This window comes from Suncus etruscus, chromosome 2 (genome assembly GCF_024139225.1).
Source record: "Suncus etruscus isolate mSunEtr1 chromosome 2, mSunEtr1.pri.cur, whole genome shotgun sequence".
NCBI lineage: Eukaryota > Metazoa > Chordata > Mammalia > Eulipotyphla > Soricidae > Suncus > Suncus etruscus.
In genome coordinates this window covers 21,348,650-21,370,786 of record NC_064849.1, presented here as the reverse complement: position 1 = coordinate 21,370,786, position 22,137 = coordinate 21,348,650, and the positions used below count along the sequence as shown (strand labels likewise).

The 22,137-nt window shown below is 41.4% G+C and overlaps 1 protein-coding gene across 1 annotated transcript in view; it reads right to left on the bottom strand.

The window, feature by feature from the left end:
• Positions 1 to 21,893, bottom strand: part of PID1 (phosphotyrosine interaction domain containing 1) — a 273,650-nt gene extending 251,757 nt beyond the window's left edge. The window contains exon 1 of the mRNA XM_049769338.1: positions 21,816 to 21,893. Coding sequence (XP_049625295.1) covers positions 21,816 to 21,845 — 30 coding nt within the window. The 5' untranslated portion in view covers positions 21,846 to 21,893. The remainder of the gene's footprint in view (positions 1 to 21,815) is intronic.
• Positions 21,894 to 22,137: the final 244 nt, after the last annotated feature.

Sequence of the window (22,137 nt, the reverse complement as noted above, 5' to 3'; positions counted from 1 at the left end):
TTGGGTAGGGTACATGCTTCACATGTGGGCAACTTGAGATGCCGGGTTTGAGCCCTGGCATCTCATATGATCACCCAAACCCACCAGGAGTGATTAATGAGTACAGATTCAGGAGTAACCTCGGAATACTGCTAGGTACAAAAAAAAAATAAAATAAATACATAAATCCACTCTCCTAAGCCACAGCACCTGCACCCTTGTCCCTGTGATATCAGAACTGCTAAGTTGAGAAAGAGAGTCCATTTCCTGATAAAAGGGGACAGATTCCAAAAGTCCCATCCTACGTTCTGCCCCCACTTTTTTTTTTTTTTTTGCATAGGCACAGTAAGCATTGGGGAAGAAAGGGAATTCCTGTGGCCTAAGAGAGTCAGGGTTTCTCCATCCTTGAAGCATACCATCATGGGATCAACTCCTGTTGTTGGTGCTCTTATTTTTCACAGTTCAAAGGACGATATCTCTTCTGATTTCCATTTAGTGTTAGGTGATGTGATAGGAGAGCCTGGTCTTAGGTCAAGTTTTCCTTTCCTTGTTGACATATCAACACTGGCCCAAGTTGGTGCCAGAGTAGTGTTACAAATCTCCCAGTGGAGCTTAGTTCCTGGTGATGTTGCCCGGAGCTGTATCATATCTACGTCGGGGATCTGGGGTTTCGGATTGGACTAACACTGTCCAATCTCCTGGGGACCGGTTGTATCCACATGACACATGTTCAGGATGGGAGGCACCCTTCTGCTATAAAAAGTGAGTTCTTACGGGGCCGGGCGGTGGCGCTCGAGGTAAGGTGCCTGCCTTACCTGCGCTAGCCTAGGAGACGGACCGCGGTTCGATCCCCCGGCGTCCCATATGGTCCCCCAAGCCAGGAGCGACTTCTGAGCGCATAGCCAGGAGTAACCCCTGAGCGTCACCGGGTGTGGCCCAAAAACCAAAAAAAAAAAAAAAAAAAAAAAAAAAAGTGAGTTCTTATTCCTAGAAGATAAGATCTTGTTTCTGTGTCTATGGTTTCCCCCTTTTTTTACTGTGCCCATACAAAAATGTATGGTGTCATACTGTGTTGCTGGTGCTATTCTGGGTAAGGATGACAGGCTGCACATACAATTTCTGTCGTCTGGTTTTGTTCTGAGTTTTTATTCCAGTCAAGGCTTTTTGTACCAAGCAGCACCAAAAATGGTAAAGATAGAGAAAAAAATGTATATATTGAAATAGAACAAATAAATAAAACTGGGTTAAAAAGAAAGTGGGGCCGGGCGGTGGCGCTAGAGGTAAGGTGCCTGCCTTGCCAGCGCTAGCCTAGGACGGACCACGGTTCGATCCCCGGTGTCCCATATGGTCCCCCAAGCCAGGAGCAACTTCTGAGCACATAGCCAGGAGTAACCCCTGAGCGTCACCGGGTGTGGCCCAAAAACCAAAAAAAAAAAAAAAAAAAAAAGAAAAGGTATTCGAATAAAACAAGTGGTGGAGGAGGCTACTTGTATATTTAGGAATACACATCTTAAAGATGTATTGTTATATTGGTATTGAGCTTCCATAAGCAATATAAGACTCCCAATTCATTTAAATAAATATTTCATTCAATAAAACACGAAAATATTTAAAAGCAACTGATGTCTAGTTATGTTCTCTTGCACTCTAAGAAATATGTAGCACACACAACAGTCATTAAACAATTCTGTGTCTCTTCATGAGTCTCAAGACCAAAGTTCAAGAAATACTCATCCTTAAGTACAATAGCAGGGACTTTATTCCACTGCCAGTATGCTGAATCCTCAAGGACAAGAGCTGTAGAGCAAGTGTAACTTTGCCTTTTGTTTTGACCAACCTTAGTCTTGCTTTAAATTTCTGAAGGAGGCTTTTGCAACTAATTATAATGTTAAGCTTTTTAAAACTGTTAATAATTATGGGATTTCTATGCTACACATAAAAATTTTTCCTAGTTTGAGATGCCCAAGAATTGCAAGCTATGAAAAGTGACTTGTTTTATATCACATTTTATTATTGTTAACCTATAGCATTAACAGCTTCAAAATTAAACTTTTTAAAGGGGCTAAGGACTGAAATCTAAATGTTAAAAAGAGACAAACAGCATTAGTGCCTTAATATAACAAAAAATAGGTTCTATTAAATTCCAAGAAAAAAACATTACAATGCATTATAAGAAGAAGTCAACAATACAAGGACTTCATCCAATCTTTGGATCAAAGAAATATTCATTTATTCTCTTCAGCCACAAGTCATGAAATACATTTTAACGAGCACGCAATGTAGAGATAATGCTCTATTAATCACAAATCAAATAAGAAAGGGAGATCAGAAAGATGGAGGGAGTCTCTAAAAACATTAGCTATGAAATGAAACCTCATTTTGTTTTTGCCAATTCAGTTCTGACTTCTATCCCACCAATTATAGCCTCAAGTTGCTGGAAAAAATAGCTGGGAGAAAGGATTGGTGGGAAGAACTTTTTAAAAATGTCTGAAAATTCAACTTAAAGTTCAAAGAAATTGAGGAAGGGCAAGAACTTGCATGCAAGAAAATAAAAGGAGGGAGGAGAGAGAAAAACAAGGGAAAAAAGTCAAGGATGGGAGAAAGTGTAGAGGGGGGCCCCAAAAGCAGAGCTACTTCACAATTGAGCTCCCTGAAAATAAAGCTTTATTTCCAGGAAATAAAGTCCTCCAAGTTTGTTTGACTGCCTGTTCCTAGTAATCCTGCCAGCACACATCTAATCTGTTCAGGGCACACACACATAACCCACAAGTTAACCTCTGTCCAACAAGGAGATTAAATTATGTTATGAAGAAGAATGCCAGCTCTTTGGCCTAGAAAGTGAAGAGCTCATTATGGAGCTGGTGCAAGTCACCATCAACTCTGCAAACAATTAGTGAACTTTTTAGAATCTATATTTTTCATTCTCTAGACCCTTTCCAGAAAACCACCGAGCTGTATCATTCAGGTTGGCAAAATCCTAAAACAGATAGTGGTTGAGGTTTATACACAAATATTTAAATAAAATTTCCATCTCCCCAAGAGGAGATTCCCAGAGAGGGAATATTCATTTAAATATCCTTCAGTTGTACAACACTCTCAAATTTGCACTTGTGCAGAGCCATTCATTCATTTTCTATAAAGCAAGAAACACAAAGAGAGAAAAAAAAAGGTGGGCTAGAGAAGGAGGAGGAGACTCCAGCTAAACAATGCCAGACATACTTTCGCAGATCCTGAAGACAAAGAGGAGGAAAAGATTTTTCTCTAGTCTAATCAGAATTGCCAAAGTTGGAGGTATTTCACTTTGGGGGTTCCAGAATCCACACTGTCCTAGAGTGAACTTATGGAGTTATGCACTATTTTTTTAAACCAACAACTACTGACATGTCTCAAGAATCCAGACTCACATACAGCCTAACAAGACCATGTGTTTGGGGCTGTTTTAGCCAAAACAGCTGTTTGCATCCCTGACACCATATCCACCCCAGACTCTGAGACAAGGAGACAAAGATCCAGTGTGGACCAAAATGACTTTATTTGTTTTGGAGCACTCAGAGCATCATTATTTAAAATGACACTCTGCTTTTTTTTTTTTTTTTAAGTCCAGAGACTTGGCAGGAAGGTAAGTGCAGTCTCCAAGTTAGAAAAACCTTCAGCTTTCTAGAAGATGCCAATAGCAGAGCTCCACCCTTATGAACTTGGACCAAAATCTTTCTCCCACGATGAATCAGGTGATGGTAGCTCCTGGGCCCAGACTATGCGATACTTGGAATTATTTTTGTTCAATAGTACTTACAAAAGGCCAGTAAGAAAGGAAGTTCAAGGCAAAAATATATTTGTGTTACTTCTTCATCCTTTCATGAAGCCAGCACTGTTTTCTTTTCCTTAAGGAAAGTCTGCTCAATCTTCAGACCATGTGTGCCCCTTGAGGGCTTGGGTTTAAACCTTGGAGATACTTCATGCTTGAGTCTTTCACTCTTTTCCACACATGATCCACAGATTTTCATGAGACAGAACTGACAGGCTAAAGATTCATGATTACAAGGAAAATCTACCTATATAGCAATCTTTTTTTTTTTTTTTTTGGACCACACCTGTAGCGTTGGGGGGTTACTCCTGGCTATGTGTTCAGAAATAGCTCCTGGCTCTGGGGGGGTGGGGAACCATATGGGATGCAGGAGGATAGAAACAAGGTCCATCCTGGGTCAGCGTGTGCAAGGCAAATGCCCTACCACTGCACTATCACTCTGGCTCCTATAGCAATCATTTTTTAAGTAATGGGTGCCAACAAAGGCTCAGCTGAAAGGCAGTGATTAGAATAATGCTTGCTTTTAGAAAGAAAGGACTGGGTCGAGTCCCAAATAAGTGATAGAGTTTGTCCAATTCAAAGGGGCCAGATGCAATTGAGGAATGATGTTGGAATAAGTTAGACCTTTGAGACCCACACTGACCCAGGAGTCAATAGAAAGATTGTTAATGGATGGCAACCCCCTAAACCAGAGTTTTCCAACCAATAAAGAATGGTTCTCAAAACTGAAATCAGGGTGCTACTTCCAGAAAATGAAAATGAAGCCAAAGCAGAAAATCCCTCAGATGTCCAGTTCTACTTCCATATAAACAATTTCAGCATTATTAGTTAATTGTTTTTTCCACTCTTAAAGATAACACTGGCAAACACTCCAATTAGCATCAGCTTGTATTCCAATCTCCTTTTGAAAGAATCACACTAAAATTTCTTGAGTCTTCAAATTTGAACAATATTGGGTTTCCAATTTAGTTGAAACACAGATGCTGAGAGCTAAATCATGTATCCTGTTTCTCTTCTTATTGAGGTTACTAGGAAGCTCAGAGCTAAAAGATTTAAGGTAAGTAATAGTAATTTGTCTTATTCTGGGGTTTCAGTTACAAGGAAATCTCTCCCATCCGGACAGGAATGGCACTTGATTTTCAGTTTATTGGCAATGGTAGTTCCATTTTTAATTGAAAAAGCATGTCACCACAGAGAATGGCACACATCACAAATAACAAGAACAATCAGTGCTGCCATGGATGTGGGGAGAAAGGAGCTCTCATTCACTGCTGATGGGAATGCTGTCTAGTCCAGCCTTTCTGAAAAATAATATGGATATTCCTTTAAAAAACTGGAAATTGAGATTCCTAATAATCCAGCAATACCACTCCTAAGGATAAACTCTAGGAACTTAAGAATACAATACAAAATTGCCCTCTGTACTCTTATGTTCATTGCAGCACTATTTTCAATAGCCAGAATCTGGAAGCAACCCAGTGCTGACAACAGATAAGTGGCTAAAGAAACTGTGGCATATCTATGCAATGAGAATACTATACAGCCATTAGGAAAAATGAAGTCATGAATTTTGCTTATACATGAATGTACATGGAAAGTATTATTCAAAGGGAAAGGGGTAAACATGGAATAATCTCACTCATCTGTGGGATATGAGGAAAATAAAAGACAGTGTGGGGATGATATCCAAAAACAATAGACATGAGGATTAGGAGGATCAATCCATGTTAGGAAGCTTGGCACAAAGAGCGAAGAGTGCAGTTAGAGTAGAGAAGGGTCTACTATGAAATGGACATTCATGGCATATCTTCATTAGCAGTATTGCAAGCTGCAATGTCAAAAAAGAGAATAAAAAGAGATAGCAAGAGAGAAAGAGTGAGAAAAAGGTAAAATGCTTTCCCCAGAGGCAGGCAGGGATATTGGTTGGGAGGGCAGAAGTCACGAGGGAGGCTGAAAGAGAAACTGTTGACATTGGTGGTGGGAAATATGCACTGGTGAAGGTTGTTGTATATTGTACGACTGTAACTCAATCATGAACATGTGAGGAAAAAACTTTAGTATAAACAATCTTGTAACCATTGTGTTTAAATTAAAAAATAAAAGTGTGTCAATTCTTTTCCTTCCTAACAAAAGTTCACTTTTACAGATTTATATAAGCATCTAATATAAATGTATTTTCTGATCCTTTAGATAAACTAGGATATTTTTTGTTGTTATTTAGGTTGAGGATATTGATCCTGGAGGTGCTTGGCAGCCATTCCCTGAAGTGTTCAGAGACCATATGGTGCTGAGAATCAAACACAGGCCTACCACTTACAAAGCATGTAAGGGTATTAAAAATACTGAGAAATGGCAAGAATCTCCTGTTCTTAGAATTGCTGTTTCCTGCAGTCAGTATCTATTTCTCTTTTATTTAAACACTGTGGTTTACAGATGTATTCAGGCAGTCAGTTGTTTCAGGCAGTCAGTATTCCAACATTGTATTTCACTATTGCAGCATAAATTTCATATAATTTCTGGTTTTAAAAGATGCTGTAGAGGACAGAATGACAGTACAATGGGGAAGGCACTTGCCTTGCATATAAGCAATGCAGATTTGAGCCCTAGCATCCCATAGGGATTCTCCCAAGCCCGGCCAGGAGTGTTTTTCTGAGCAGAGATTTAGGAGTTAGCCCTTAGCACTGGGATGGCTCCCAAAATAAATAAAACAATATAAAGGTTCTTTAGCAATGGTATATCAGAATGGATTATATTAGATAGGAGAGAGATACTGATAGATAATGCTTCTGATCGAATTCTGGATACAGTACACAATGATATCTAGGCCAGTGATTAATCAAATTCATAAACTTTAATTAAGGGGGCCCAAGAAAGAAAAACAGGCAACTGTTTCAAACCTATCATTAGACTAAGTCAGAAGTATGACAGAAAACTGGGAACCAGGATAACAGTGCCTGTGCTTTTAGGAACCAAGAAGGCAGGGTCAGGGTAAGAAGTCTAATGCATAATTTTAGAGCTCAAGCTACATACTGAATAAATCCCTTATTTCTAGCTCAAAAATCATCAGGATCTCACCAATGGTGGAGACTGACAGAGTTCAATTCAATGAAGGCACAGCTGTGAAGGAAGGAGAAGTGATGGGACCTTTGCTCCAGAAAAGATGGGAAATATCAGTGAAGGCTCTATAGTAGAAATCTAGATAACAGAAATCTAGGCATAGATAATGTAGGTAGACAGTTGCAGGGATAGATGGAGATTAGAGACAGAGAGAGTGAGAGTAAAATACACAGAGAGAGAGAGAGATTAGAAGTAGAGAAGATATTCAAAAGATAAGGATAAAGATTAAAGATAAAGTGACATTAGAGATAAAGATATATTCATTTATTCTGATATTTTATTATGGTTTATGAAACATGGAGTTAAAGCTTGTGGTACTGATGCAAATAGGTGCTGTAAGCGACCACTGATGTTTATTTCCCTCTAGCACTACCCCTGAATCATCTCTAGTCTGATCTTCATTCCTCTTCTTCCTCTCCCTTCCGTTGGTAATCAGGTTTATAATTCTTTCACTATTTGATTTCAGGTGTTTTTTTAGAGGCACACCCAGTTGTGTCCAAAACTTATTTTTAGTTTCTGTATTCAGCATGACTTGAGAAGCCATACATGGTGCAGGGAATAAAACCAGATCAGCAGCATGCAAAGTAGTACTTTGCTCCAGTACTATCTCTTTGGCCCTAGTAAGTCTTTCCATTTTAAATGTGTTGCCTCCACTACCATTTTTTTGTTTAATTGGGGGGCCACACAAAGAGGCTCAGGGGTTGATTATTCCTGGCTCTGCACTCAGAAATCGCTTCTGGCTCGAGGGACCATGTGGGATGCCGGGGTTCAAACCTATGTCTGTCCTGGGTCAGCCACGTGCAAGGAAAATGCCCTACCATTGTGCTACCACTCCAGTCTCTTCATTACCAATGTTTTTCCATGCTTATACCCTGAATTGGCATCTGATTGGCACACTGGAGGCTGATCATCTATGAAGGAAAAGTTAAAATCCACTTCAATTATAAACTACACTTCACCTTCTGTCAACTCTTCCCTGAAGGCACAAGGCTCATACAATTTTCCTCTGAAATTATGGTTTCTCCTATGTACTAAGAACCCCCAGCCTAAGCCCAGCACCACTGAGCAAGGTGAGGCATCTGAGTTCTTTGCTAGGACATCAGTGGCCTGAACTGCCATGAAACCACCATCACAACCAATTCTGGGCTGTTTACTTCACTGACAGATGTAAAGCTGGTACCAAGATGCTACACTCATCTTCTGTGACAATTTTGGGATACAGACCATATTTCATAAAATATTCACAATTTTAGTGCAAATACTCTGTATAAACCTGGGATGTGAGGCAGGAGAGAGGGCAAGACTCTTGCTTTGCATGTAGTCATCCTAGGCTCAACACCTTGCATCCCATATTGTCCCTTGAACTTCCTAGGAGTAATTCCTGAGTATAGAGCCAGGAGAAGCCCTTGAGCACTACTAGATGGCCCAAAAACCATGAAAATGGAAAAGAATCCTGGGATACAACCATTATGAGAAGCTTTAAAAAAATTTAGCCTACTATTACCTGAAAATAGTGTGAAGACTATGCAGTGAACTAAAATATATTTTAATACTCCTCCATTTGGCCTTCGTGTTGACCTTCTCTAGCCCATCTGCTATGCCTCATCAAAATCTATTTCATTTCTTTCACTACCAACATGAAAAGCATTGACCCAGAACAACACAGGTTTGAACTACATGGCTCCACGAATGTGCAGACTTTCTTGTAAACAAGACATAAACTTACAACACTGATAAATACTGTTCTTCAAATATATGTTCTCTTCTTTTTTTTTTTTAATTTTTGGGTCACACCCAGCAGCGCTCAGGAATTACTCCTGGCTCTACGCTCAGAAATCGCTCCTGGCAGGCTCGGGAACCATATGGGATGCCGGCATTTGAACCGCTGTTTTTCTGCATGCAAGATAGCTTTGCATGCTCTCTCCTGTATTTTCTCCTCTTAATGATTTATATAGCATTTTTATCTTTATCTGAGTCTATTATAAGGATACAGTATATAATGCATAGCACATATAATATGTGTGTTATTCAGTTATTATTGGGAATGTCAATAGTAAGCTATTAAAAATTTATTTGGGAGAGATGTTCAAAGTTATACTTGGATTTTCTTCATGTAGGAGGTCCATGGTCCTAAGTCTAGCATTTTCCTTGTCCTACTTGGAGGCAGTGATTTTACCTACCTGCTATTACTCTAAATTATGAATCCCTATCACCTCAACACAACTGAAAGAAGGCCACAAGTCGTTCCTATATAATTATAGAACAAATTCTCCTTTGCCCATACTTTACTTTAAAAGAAATAGAAACTTTCCTCCTTATGGGAAAAAAGGTATTCAACTCGATTCCAGTTAGTTCCATGAGTTGTTTCATGTCAATAACTTTGTACAAAAGCTTGAGAGTCTTGAAAAAACCATAATATCCTTTCTAAATGTTTCTGTTGGCAATTCCGGAGGAAAAAAATAATTTTTTTAATAAGAAATCCAGATACAAAGCTAGACGATGTTTTCAAACGCAAATGCCCATGTTTTGCATCATGTTGCAGGCCCAAGGTGAATTCCCAGCACAACACAGGTTCCACTGTGTACTGGCATTGTATCCCGCCGCATGGCCACATGTGACCTCAAAACACAGAAATCCACATCCATTGTTGGTTAGGCCTATTACATTCAACAACTAGAGTTAAGAACTACCAAGCAGTTTTGTATGATAAAGTTTCTTTGTGCTTTCTACCACTGGAGGAAGAAAGGCCAAGCAACCATCCCAGAACTACAATCATGGAAATTTACATGTTTATCAGCCAAATCTGGTCTCCAGAACTTGGAGTACAATAAAAGGTCATGAATCAGGCTAGGCAGGGTCAAGGTATAATAAGTTCGTTGCAACGCCCACACATTAGAAAGAGGGGAGACCAAAGCACTGGGATTCTAAATGAGAAAGGTTCCCACCTAAAAGAGTAAAGAGAAGCAAGGTATGAATTTTAACTTTCCATTCTGCCAACAGTTGTTTCCTCCTGTTCATCAAACCAACTGCATTCAGGTGGACAGGTGAACTGAGGTTGGTGGAAACCGTTTCACTTTCAGAATTATACAAAGACATGTTTTAAAAGACTGGTAAGGAATGCTAAGAAAAATCTAATGTTCATTTCTCTCATTCTGACCCACATTCTTCATCGTTCAAATAAAAGCAACAGAGAATTTTCACAGGGAGTGAAGAAACTACGTCATGTTCCATGTCACCAATACCTAGTGAGTGGCTGGTATACAATGGATATTTCACTGACACCTGAAAATCAGTTTTATGAAAATACAGTAAATAAATCACAAGATTTGTTAACATTGACATATATATGAATCTATGAAACCATTACCAGAATCAAGATACTGAACATATTCATCAAGCTCATTTAAATCATAGCTTCCCATTCAGACCTCAGACAATCACTAACCAGCTTCCCAATCTTTCAACTCCTGAGAGCAATGGAAGGAGGCCTGATTTCTCTACAGCCTCACTTTCACTTAGTACAGTCAGGCTCTTTTGAATCGTGTCTATCCTAAAGTTATAAAAGAAAGCTCATATTGGTTTAAAGTGATATTTTCCTTACAACTGTTGAAGCTACATGCTTTTCAGTCCACACAACTTCTCTGTCCAAAGCATCTGCTTGTGTTTAAAACAATGAAGCCACTTGTAAAGCAAATGCCTTCACCTCTGTACTATCTCTCTGGGCCCAGCAGACATTTGGAGTGAATTTTTGCACATGGTATTTATGAAGTTAGAAAGTTTGGGAGTTGTTACTGAAGGTATTTATGTTGTTTTACATATGGATATCCAACTGTTCCAGAATTACATTGTTGAAAAGACTATTTTTTCTCCAGAAAACTATCCTTTTTGAACTCTTGTCAAAATCATATAAATTTTTGGAAAAAAGGGTCCTCATTGACAGCTGCTAAAATTTAGAGCATGCATGCCCTTTGAATCCAAAATTTCTATTTTGGCAGCTCAGTCTGGAGAAATGGAAGCAAAGGAGAAAAGGCTATGTCCAGATACTGAGATTATTTACAAAGGAAAACAAAAGAAGATCATGGACATGACCCAAGTTCCCCTGAAGAGGAAGGACTAAATAAATTATGAACCAACTCCAACATGAATTCCATGTATAAACTCGAAGAAAAAGCTGAAGCACCATGTACTGAGCAGAAGATATTTATGAAACATGATGAAGCAAAAAAAATACAATGTTTTTATACATTTATATATAACATTACATATAAAGCACTGTAATTTATATTTACATAAGTTTACATTTATACAATGCGTGACTCTTCTATTGAGATGCGTGTGAAAAGACTAATTATGTGTCTATATCTGTGTCTTGTAAAACTCAGATAAATGATGGAAATATAGCTAACACACAGATTCCAGGAGTTTCCTTCCTGGGTGTAACTGAGAAGGAGGGAAAGGAGATCCTCTTCTTTAGACACATTGAAATGAATTTATCTAGTTCACCAAAATGGATTCAATTTTGTCATTTTGAAGGCAGATCAAAGGCGAAACAATAGCCAAGTCAAGTAGCTGAAGTGTCACTCCAATTTAATTATTTATTTTAATTGCTTTATTTAAGCATGGTAGTTACAGAATTGTTCATTGTTGGGTTTCAGTCATACAATGTAAATCATCCTTCTCCAGTGCAGCCTTCCCACCTCACTGATGTCTCCCATTTCCCTCCCACCCCCACACTCCAACCCCTGCCATGCTCTCTAGGGCAGGCAAATTGCTTCTCTCTCTCTTTCTATTACTCTCTCTTTCTCTCTCTCTCATCTCTTTCCTTCTTGACACTATGATTTGCACTATTGTTAATGGACAGTTGACCTAGTAGACCTTTTTTTTTTTTTTTTTGACCTAGTAGACCTTTTTCTACTCTATCTACACTCATTGCACTTTGTGGAGAGCTTTCTGGACCTCCTGGTCTTTGACTCTATTGTCTCTGGGTATTTTTATCATACTATCTCTTGTGTTTCTTATCTCTAGTTTTGAGTGAGATTATTCTATGTCTATTCCTTTCCCTCTGATTCATTTTATTCAGCATAATAGTCTCCATGTCCATCTATATATAAACAAATTTCATGACCTCATTTTTCCTAACGTTTGCATAGTAGCCCATTGTGTAGATATACCATGGTTTATTTGACACACATCTGTTGTCGGCACATGGGTTGTTTCTAGATTCTGCCTATTGTAAATAGTGCTTTCTTCAATGTAGGAGTGCAGAGCGTATTTTGGTATTTTGTTTTCGTGTTCCTGGGGTATATCCCTAGGGCCACTCCAATTTAAATCTGTACCCCTCCTCAGAAAAAATTCTCCTTGCCTTTTATACTTGGTGAGTTAAGAAGAGAGAGAAACAGACCGACAAATGGCAGATACTCAAAAGAACCAGATCCATTATGGGCAGAAAACTGCTTCTCCTCATGATTTGGATATGGTGGGCCCAATGCCCAGGAGTGCAGAAGTGCATTATTTCAAAGTACTGGGGGTAACTGCAGATAAAATGACACCCGATGATGTTGCACTGAATTGTGGGGAGGGGCATGAACCAAAGTGACTTCTTATCAAGTCGAGAGGGATCTAGACCAAGAGACTTACATGGAAGTCCAGGCAAAAAGTAGAGTAATACTAAGGACCAGAACATCAGTACAGTGTGCTTGTTATTCATATGGTCAATCTGAGTTCAGTCCTTGGTACATATTTTGGTTCCCTTGCATCACGAGGAGGGATCCCTGAATACAGAGAGAGGTTTAAAGCCCTGAGCATAGCTGGGTATATCGCTAAAACAAAACAAGTAAACAGAAAATTGGAATGATGCTTGCACATGCCAAGAGATGTTTAAGATTGATAGTCACATCACCCTGCTCCAACCTCACACACACATATAACCTCTCGGAAACCAGGAGGGAGACAGAGAATAGATTCAGTCCCAACCATCAGAACCAGCACCATGCTACTGGTTTTCAGCCTTCTTCTCATCTGTGAGATTATAAACTTCTGCTGCTGGCATCATAATGCAGCACAAGGCAGTGAAGAAACACCTACCAAAAACTGATGTTCAGGTCAGAGCAATAGCACAGCAGTAAGGAGTTTGCCTTGCAGGCAGCCAACACAGGACAGATACTGGTTCAGTTCCCAGCATCCCATATGGTCCCCTGAGCCTGTCAGGAGTGATTTCTGAGCACAGAACCAGGAGTAACTTCTGAGCACTGTTGGGAGTGACCCAAAAACAAAACAAAACAAAAATCTTAAAAATAATTAAACAATGGGGTAGGAGCAATAGCAGTAGTGGGTAGGTGTTCGCCTTGCACACAACTGACCTGGGATCAACCTGGGTTCAATCCCCAATGTTCCATCCCATATGGTCCCCGAAGCCTGCCAGAAAGGATTTCTGAGTGCAGAGTCAGGAGTAATCCCTGAACACTTCCAGATGTGCCCTCCACCCCCCCCCCAAAAAGAAAAACATGATGCTCAATGCAATGGTCAGATCCTCAGCTTAAATCACCAGAATCATCCCCAGGTGTCTAAGAAAGTAATTAGTGATTCTCCCGCAGGAGTAACAACTTGCATACCCGAGGAATAGCAGGCCTTTCTGCCAATAAGATATCAAAACATGTGGTTGGCAGAATGGGCTCCAGAGTCTGTGTTTACCTGACACCCACAATTACAAAGGAAGTGTCAGGAAAGCTGCATCCTGAAAGGATCAAAAAGACTCTATTCCACAGAAGGATGACAACAGGGATCCTTCCTCTCCCTCTTGGCTCCTACACAAACACATACATACACATACACAGAGAGAAGCATGCACACATCTTTTGCTGCTGAAGAAGAGACTATAAGGCAAAATAAAATAGCCTTTACAAATTTGAGAGACTCTTCACTATAAGTAAAGGTAACTAAAAGGGCATTGCTTCTATTATAGGCCCTCAACCTCCTCAGGACTAGAATATTGGTACCATGGTAGCATCTTATAAAAGCAGACATTGAGCAGGAAAGGAACAGGGCATCTAGTGACATTGATTTGCTGTGAGGGCCAGCATAGAACAGGCTCTTGGTTTAGATAATATTCACAGATCCCAAGTACAAAAATGAAAACACAACTAAAGTTCCCACTGAAGATAGAGTAAAAGGGAGAAGTCCAGATGACCCTTGACCCCAGAGCCTAGGCAGGAAAAAAAAACAGAGAATAAAAGTAATCAAGGTGAGAAGGAAGATGAGAAAAAAGGTAATGGGGCAACAGGGATCTGGGCTTCAGTTACACCGGAGTTATGTTAGAGTCGTATAGCTATACATCCAAAGTACAGACTCCCCAACATGAGAGCTAAGCTGAAACCAAAGAATGTTAATGTGCCTGCCAAGGTAGCAGGTAGGAGAATAGGGGGTTGGACGGATAGGAGCACTGGTGATTGGAGTTGACATGGATAGTGGGTTAGTGTATTTTTTTTTAAAAAAAAGCTAAGGTCTGGTAAGGGTGTTAATAACTTTAAGCTTAGGGGAATTCATTCATTTTAAAAGAATAAAATATTTAAGTCTTTCTTTAAGTTTAGTATTTTAAAATAGAAATAAGTGTTAATATTGAAAAAATTTAAAAAAAATTTAAGTTTCTGCCATATACCAGAAAGCAGAGGCCTTCTTAAAGACTATCCTAGAGAACAGCTTCAAATGGATTCTAGAAACAATCATCATAATATCCTTTTTGTGACTTAGGAAGGCCCATAAACCTGCATTGCATAGATACCTGGACTATGCTGAGACCCTAAGATATATAGAAGAAAATTCTGGCTCTCCATTGGCCTCTGCCTATCTGAAAAGGGGTCCCAGTGATTTGTCTCTATTAAACATTCATGGCCCAGCCCCTGATTCCAGTAATCCTGCCATCTAGAAACACTTTCCAGAAGCTCTGCCTTCCAAACCAGCTCTCACCACAGACCTGCAGCCTTTCCTTAGGAGGTCGACCAGAAGTCTGTGCATCAGAGAGAAACAGCAGTCTAGTTGTTCTCCGATGTCTCTTTTTATCTTTTCCAAGTACACTCAGCAAATAAATTTATGCTCAGTATAAGAGGATGCCATAACGATAGGTAGGAGTGTAGACTAGGCCCAGCAAGGCCAAGAGAAATACAATGCCAAGACAGTGGAAGCATGCATGGCTTCATCCATTTTCCTTCTTGAGGAAATTAGGAGAGATGGTAGCTTTAAACCACAGGTTTTCTTCTTTTATTTTTCTGGAGGATGGAAAATTCCAGAAGTGTGTGTGGGCAGGGCCATGCTCCTTCTGGTAGTTCTAAGAAGATGCCTTCTGTAGATCTTCCAGTTTATGGCCAGTTGTTGCCAGAACTCAACTGTGGCAGTTCTCTGCCACTGCTTTTACATACTTTCCTTTCCCATATCTTCTCTTGGAACCTCTATTTGAATAGATGTCACTCCTTGAATTGAGAGCTCCCTTATGTCTGCATAACCTCACTATACCTTTTGGAGAAATAACCCATAACCCTAAGACATGGAGATCAGGATTAGCTCTGAAGTCCCTCAGGAACCAAGGTCATTAGGAAGACCATCACACAATTAAGAATACACAAATGTTGGCCGGAACAGTGGTGCAGCAGTAAGTCATTTGCCTTGCATGTGTCTGACCTAGGACAGACCGTGATTTGATCCCCCGGCTTCCCATAGGGTCCCCCAAGCCAGGAGCAATTTCTGAGCACATAGCCAAGAGTAACTCCTGAGCGTCACTGGGTGTGGCCCAAAATTAAAAAAAAAATATTTAAAAAAAATACACAATGAACATACAAGCTGTGACAAATAGAAGGAGATGCCATCATTTTCCACATTGACACCTCACTTATCAAAGCAAAGTCACAGCCAAGAAGGGAAGAATGTGTAGGCCAGGCCCTCCAGCCAAAAGAAAGATGTGGGGCCCCAGAGTATCAGCACCAAGTGAAAGAACTAGGTGGAACTATGGAGCTTTGAAATATGCCAGTGGCACCAGGAAAGTCTCTTTCTTTTTTCTTGGCACCATCCTTTTCCAGTTCTTGTCCTGGGGGTTTAGACCTGATGAATACTTGTTGCTTTGTTCACGGGAACCTTAAGGATCAAAGCTTGTTTTTCAAGGAATATAAAATGATAGGAACTAACTCCACTAGACTTTCAGGAGACTTGGAGAACAAACATCTCAACTATTTCCCTTTGCCCTCCTTCTACAAAGCCTCCGTTCAGATTGGTGCCCAGGGGGGGCTGGGCACGACATGCGGCAGGCACTGAGTGTCTCTGGTCTAGTTTTATTTGCTGACCACTAACAAGTCCCTGATCCACTGTGATTGGAAGAGGCTGAAGTACAGAGCCGTGGGGCAGTGCTGGACTGACTCTTCTGGGATCACATTTGCAGAACTCGTTTATATGATAGAATGGAGTCAGTGTGGAGGGCAGAGGGGAGAAGAGAGCAAGGCTGGAACATTAAACAAAATGCACAAGTTGTGTAACACTCCAGGTATCTGCATGAAACAGGCCCCTGAGGTAATGGGTAACCAGCAGGCAGACGGATATTTGGCAAGATGCTTGGGAGACACTTTGATGACAAAATCAGAGAGAGACCCACAATATAAGCTAGGATTTCACATCAGAGACTTTGGCCTCAAACTAATGATAACTCTAAGTTTCTAACTCTTGTATTCATGAGTAATGAAAAGAACTGCAAAAACCAGCATGACCTCTGGCACTGTAAAAGGAGCTATACACTTTCCTTAACGATTGTTTTGGAATTCTCCCCTATTCTGTTGCCTGTCCAGCCCCCAATTCTGGTCTGAGGATCACATGCAGATATGATGACCAGTTTGCAAAGACTCCTGTTTGGATAAACACCATCTATGCCAGTCAAAAGGGCTCTTAAATGGCATTTGTGGGTTTCAGCTAAAAGGCAACAGAGCTTATACTCACCCAAGAGAATTAAACATCCAAACATGGAAGGCTCATGATTACTACGGGGCAATTACATTCCTTCACTAAGAAAGAGGAAAGCGTTCTTTTTGAGCAAGCCTCAGGGACCACTGTTCAGAACATACAGTGAAACTAGAAATATTGGTAGAGATATAAGAATCCTACACTGCTGGGTCAGTATCTATGGAAAGTAGAAAAAGACACTTCATACTTTTACAAAGCAATGCCTCATGTTTTGCATTCAGCAGCCCTAAGTTTCATCCCTGAGACTACACTGATCCCCAAGTACAGTACGGCCAATTATGCCTGCCCCCACTAAGTCAAAAGCAAACATAACAAGAAACATTCAAAATTATATAAATATATTCCCCATACCATCCATTAGATATCCATTAGATATCTACCATAAGATCCCAGAAAGTCCACCTTCATGTGTCTATCCCAAGAGCACAAAAAAAAAAAAAATCAGAAAATACAGGGCAATGGGAAATAGTTGAGATGTTTGTTCTCCAGACTTCCTGAAAGTCTAGTAGAGTTAGTTCCTATCATTTTATGTTCCCTGAAAAACAAGCACTGTGTACCATCACCAAGAGCAGAAAACAACACTCATGTTCAAGGGTGAGTGGATCAGGCAGCTATATTGCATACACACAGAATGAAACACTACTCAGTTGTATATCAACTTTGGCCTTCGATGAAACTGAAGGGGGTTCTGTTCAGTGAGAGAAGTCTGGAAGAGAAAGACAAACACAGTCTGATCTCCCTTATAGGTGGAGTAAAGAGAAGCCAAGGAAGGGAGGATACAACACAACGAAAACAAATCTTTAGATTTTGACCACAAATGGTATAAGAATGGGAAGAAAAGGGCAGAAGAGAAGGTCAATGTACTGTGATAGAGGGAAACTGGTACCCTGGAGGTATTTATGGTGGATTAACTACATTGAAGAGGCATGAACCTATACCTCCAAACTGCAGGCAATGATGAAAATAACTGCTACCTTAATTGAAATATACAGATATATTGAAATTTTATGCACATATGTGTATATATGCCCACTTTCTGGGTAAATCTCTGTCTTTTCTGAATCTGCCATAGAGAAATTTTCATCTCAGGGAAGAAAGGCAAATGAGGTAGCTGGAAGTGTGAGCGAAGAGATCTAGTGAAGATGGTTATGTGTAGATGCCACATTCAGAGTTTGTTAAAATTGATTTCCAGTTCATTGTTAGTGCCCCATTTCCCACTGGCAAGAATGTCTTCTTTGCTTACACTTCAGTTCCCATTCATATTTCTCCTGCTCTCCTCCTTCCCCAGTCTCCAGAAAATGCACTTGGGACCTTACTGAAGACATCTGCTCTGGGGAATGCATACTCGAAACTGTCAAGTGTGTCTACACCCCTACTTGCACTCTCTCTGTCTGGATCCTACATCCACTCAGTCTAATAACCAAGAAAATGGGAAAATTGTAAACTGTAAAAAAGCAAAAGAAATTGCAACTGTATGTCCAAAAATAAGGGAGGGCAAAACTGAGTCTTTGAGCCTTTTTTCTTTTGAGAAGTCCCTTGGCTTCTCAAAAAAAAAAAGACTGCTTCAAATCTATCTCTCTAAAAATGTGTCATTCTGCTGAATTTTTCCAAGTCAGAAAAGCCTTCTCCACAAGGAGGTAAAAAGGGAAAACTCATATGCACTTATTCATTGGTAAAAGCTGAGATGGTCACTTAAATCTTCACATTTCATTTGATCCCCCTTTTATTTCAACAAGGGCAGAAGCTCCCCGCCAGGAATGGAGTGAGAGCTACAACCAAAGTTTTAACATGCAAGGCAGCAGATGAAGTTGCTTCGGTCTGTGTGACTGAATGAGAAATTACCCAGCTCAGCCCTGCTCAGGGTAACAGGTCGCTTTGACTGAACTGGATTTGGGTCAGACAGCAACACTTCAGATCAGGAAAGTGCCAGCATCTTGGTTGGCAACCAAGGGCCAGGCAGCCTTAATGAGCTCGAGGACTGATCAAAGATGCATCTCTCAGTGAGCTGGGCTTGGTGGACACAAATTAGTGAGAGGGAGAATGTCTGGCCTGAGCAAAGTTCTCCCAAGGCCACAGAGCCTTTGAATAGGTACCACCTACGATGAACTAATAAAATCCATTAAAATCACTGTCATTCTTTCCTTCCCCAGCGTCTTTTGTTTCTTGGTATTTGTATAATAGATTGACTCTTAAGTCCTATTAGGAAGCTCTGGACCCTCCCTGGAAGTAGGTTGTCGGTTGCTGTTTTTTTAAATCCAGCTCATTTAAATTACATATATGCATTAAAAATTAATATAAAAAATGAGGTTGTATGAGAAGGTTAAAATGATTCATGTAAAAAAGGTGGGGCCTGGACTTCACTTAAAAGCAGAAATCATCAATTACATCCCCTTGGATATGACTTCCATGGTCAGTTCCCTGGCCAGAGACACCAACATAGTCAGGGATGCCTTTCACCAAAGAAACATTCCTGTATCTATATCGTGGTACCTCGAGGTTTGTGAAACATTGGGGGTCAAATGGGAGGGAGAGTCGAGGCAGCAGACAACATGAGAAGATAACCACAAGGAATGTAAATAAAATATTATTACAAGCAGCTCACTCAGCACTTCACCCTCAACAACTTCCTCCCTCAGAGCAAAGAGTAAACATACACATTGAAGGGTCTTAAGAGCCAGTGGCACTGCTTTTTGGGAAGAAGCTGTGAATGTAAAGAAGTCTTTTCTCCTATTTGGCTCACTTGTATCCTCAGGGGCTGGAGATGCGTCTGAACAGCAAACTGTCTGTTGACTCTAATTTAAACATGAAGAATATAAAACTGATCAGCAAGGACCAGGTATAGATTTCAATGTTCAACTGAACACTGAGCTAATGAAGTATGCTGAATACTGAACCAATGAGCTTCAGAAAGCCCCAAACCCAAGCTCTTTCAAAAGAAAGCCTTAAGTGAGAAAAAAAAAAAGAAGGAAAATCCTTGCCAATGCAAATGTAATAAAAGCAGACTTGGGTTAAAGGCACATGTATACATTTCACCAAAGAGCTAGGGGGAACCCTATGGCAAGGAGCTGTAAGCACTAGGAGGAATGCAAGCCAAGAGCTATTTCCTACCAAGGGTTATGTGCCCTACAGCTCACAGCAGTTCCTGGATAAAACAAGCTGGTAGAAAGAACTTTCACACACACACACACACACACACACACACACACACACACATTCATATATCTTTAATTCACCCACTATTCAGAAGCACAGAATATGAGGTTATAAAAGTAGACTCAAGGAATCCTACATTCATCTCCTACCCTTCTCCCTTGGTTGGTTAACCCTCCACTCAGTCTCAGTGACCCCCTCCTTCAAAACAGAGTCCACGCCTTGCTTGCACTGAAAACTCAAGCTAGTGCATCACTGTTAACTGGCACGGCTACCTGAAGGACTGGCCATACCTCCAGCCAGTGGATCAGAGCCCAAAGCTAATGAAGGTTTTCTCTAAAGGGGACCCGAGAAGGCTGGGTGGCTATTCACCTACTCAGGTTCTCCAAGCCTAAAAGGTTTTTCTTTTCTCCTTTCCTTTTAAGGTTCACAGCATTCACCTAGCTTGTTAGGCTGCAACAGGACTACACCACCACCACCACCACTGCTGCCACTGCCACCAAGAATCTCAAGCTTGGGGAGTCATGTAGAGGGGCTCTGGGCCATCTGTTTCTGCTCAATGCTTAAGTCTCAGTCTAAGAACTCCAGAGCTCAGAGGGGGTCCTGGCCAGCCTCTGAAGGAGCCCCGGGGTTTTCATTGAGAACCAGCCAGGGCCAAGCAGGACTTCTAGCACCGGACCTCTGTCTTCTGAGGTACTCCGCCTCTGATGTGCTGTATTTCACCACTTAAACACTTAATCAAAGTTTACTCTGAAACAATGTGGCTGCGAGCTGGCCAGAAGTTTCGCTGCAGGATTCCGAGGATTTTATCTGGCAAAGTATCTGTCTTGCCTCTAGACAGCATTTCGAAGCAAATGACAAATCATCAAAGCTAGCAATCAGGGCGATTCCGGGGTCCCCTAGTGCCCCTTTGCCAGAAGCAACTCGGAGGGAAAAATGTCCCTTCTCCCTTCAACCCTCTTTTCAGTCCCCTTCCTTTCAGATTCAAAATTAAAGACAGTTTGGCGGTTAGGTAAATGGCAGCGGAGAAAACTTTTGATGGGGTGGCCCAGTGTATAAACTAATCCTGGCTGAACTTCACTTTGAATTGTCAAAAATTTGGGGGGAGCTTGGGTTAAGGAGGGAAAGGGGAGAGAAGAAGAGAGAGCGCCAACACCCTGGGAGGGGAGAGGAGAATTTTTTTTTAAGTAGCATACCATGAACGAGCCAAACTAAGCTTGATATTTCCCATTATGCTGGCAAATGGATCCTTTCAACAACAACAACAACAAAAAATCTTTATTTATTTTTTTTGTCTTTCCTGGAGACAAAATAAGGGGTGCGGGGGAAGACAGTAAGAATCTGGATGCAAGCAAGAACCTTAACCCCAGAGCAGTCAAATCAGAATGCAAGCTAAGAGAATGAACCGAATGCAAGCTAAATTCTTCAAGTCCCACATTCTGCGCGCACACATACAGAAAACATACAAACACACACACACACACACATACACCTAAACTCGAAGCCAAAAGTTGCAACGCCAGAGGCGATGCGCTTGGTCCATTCCAACCACCCAGCGCCCCCGCGGATGCCCTAGAGAAGAAGCTGGGTGATGATGATGTCCCGGCATAGCATCGCCTTCCTATCCCAGCATCTGACATGACCGCTTTGGGCAAATCCTTGCAAGTGGGGGCCAGAGGCAGAGGCAACCGCTGGGCCCTCTCCGGACTGCTCCTCCTCCTTCTCCTCCTCCGGACTGGCCCCCCGATCTCCCCCGGGGTGCCCCCTTTACCTGCAGGCGCTCGGTGGCCGGCTGCCACATCTTCCAGCCCTGGGGTTTTGGTTGGGCACAGGCGAACGGGTTGTGGTGAAATTCAGTGGCTCGCGCCGTGGGGAGCAAAAGGCTGCGGTGCCTCTTTACATCTGGGGGAGCTGCCCGCCGGAGAGGAGGTGCGTCCGGAGCCCGGCCACCCTGACCCCGCCGGGGGTGACTCTGGGGGGGCTCAGGCGCAGGAGGAGGCGGCCCGGCGCGGCGCTCGGCAGCCGGCAACTTGTGGGCACGGCGGCGCGCGGCGGTCCTGGCAGCAGCAGCGGGGACTGCGCAGCTCCGCCCG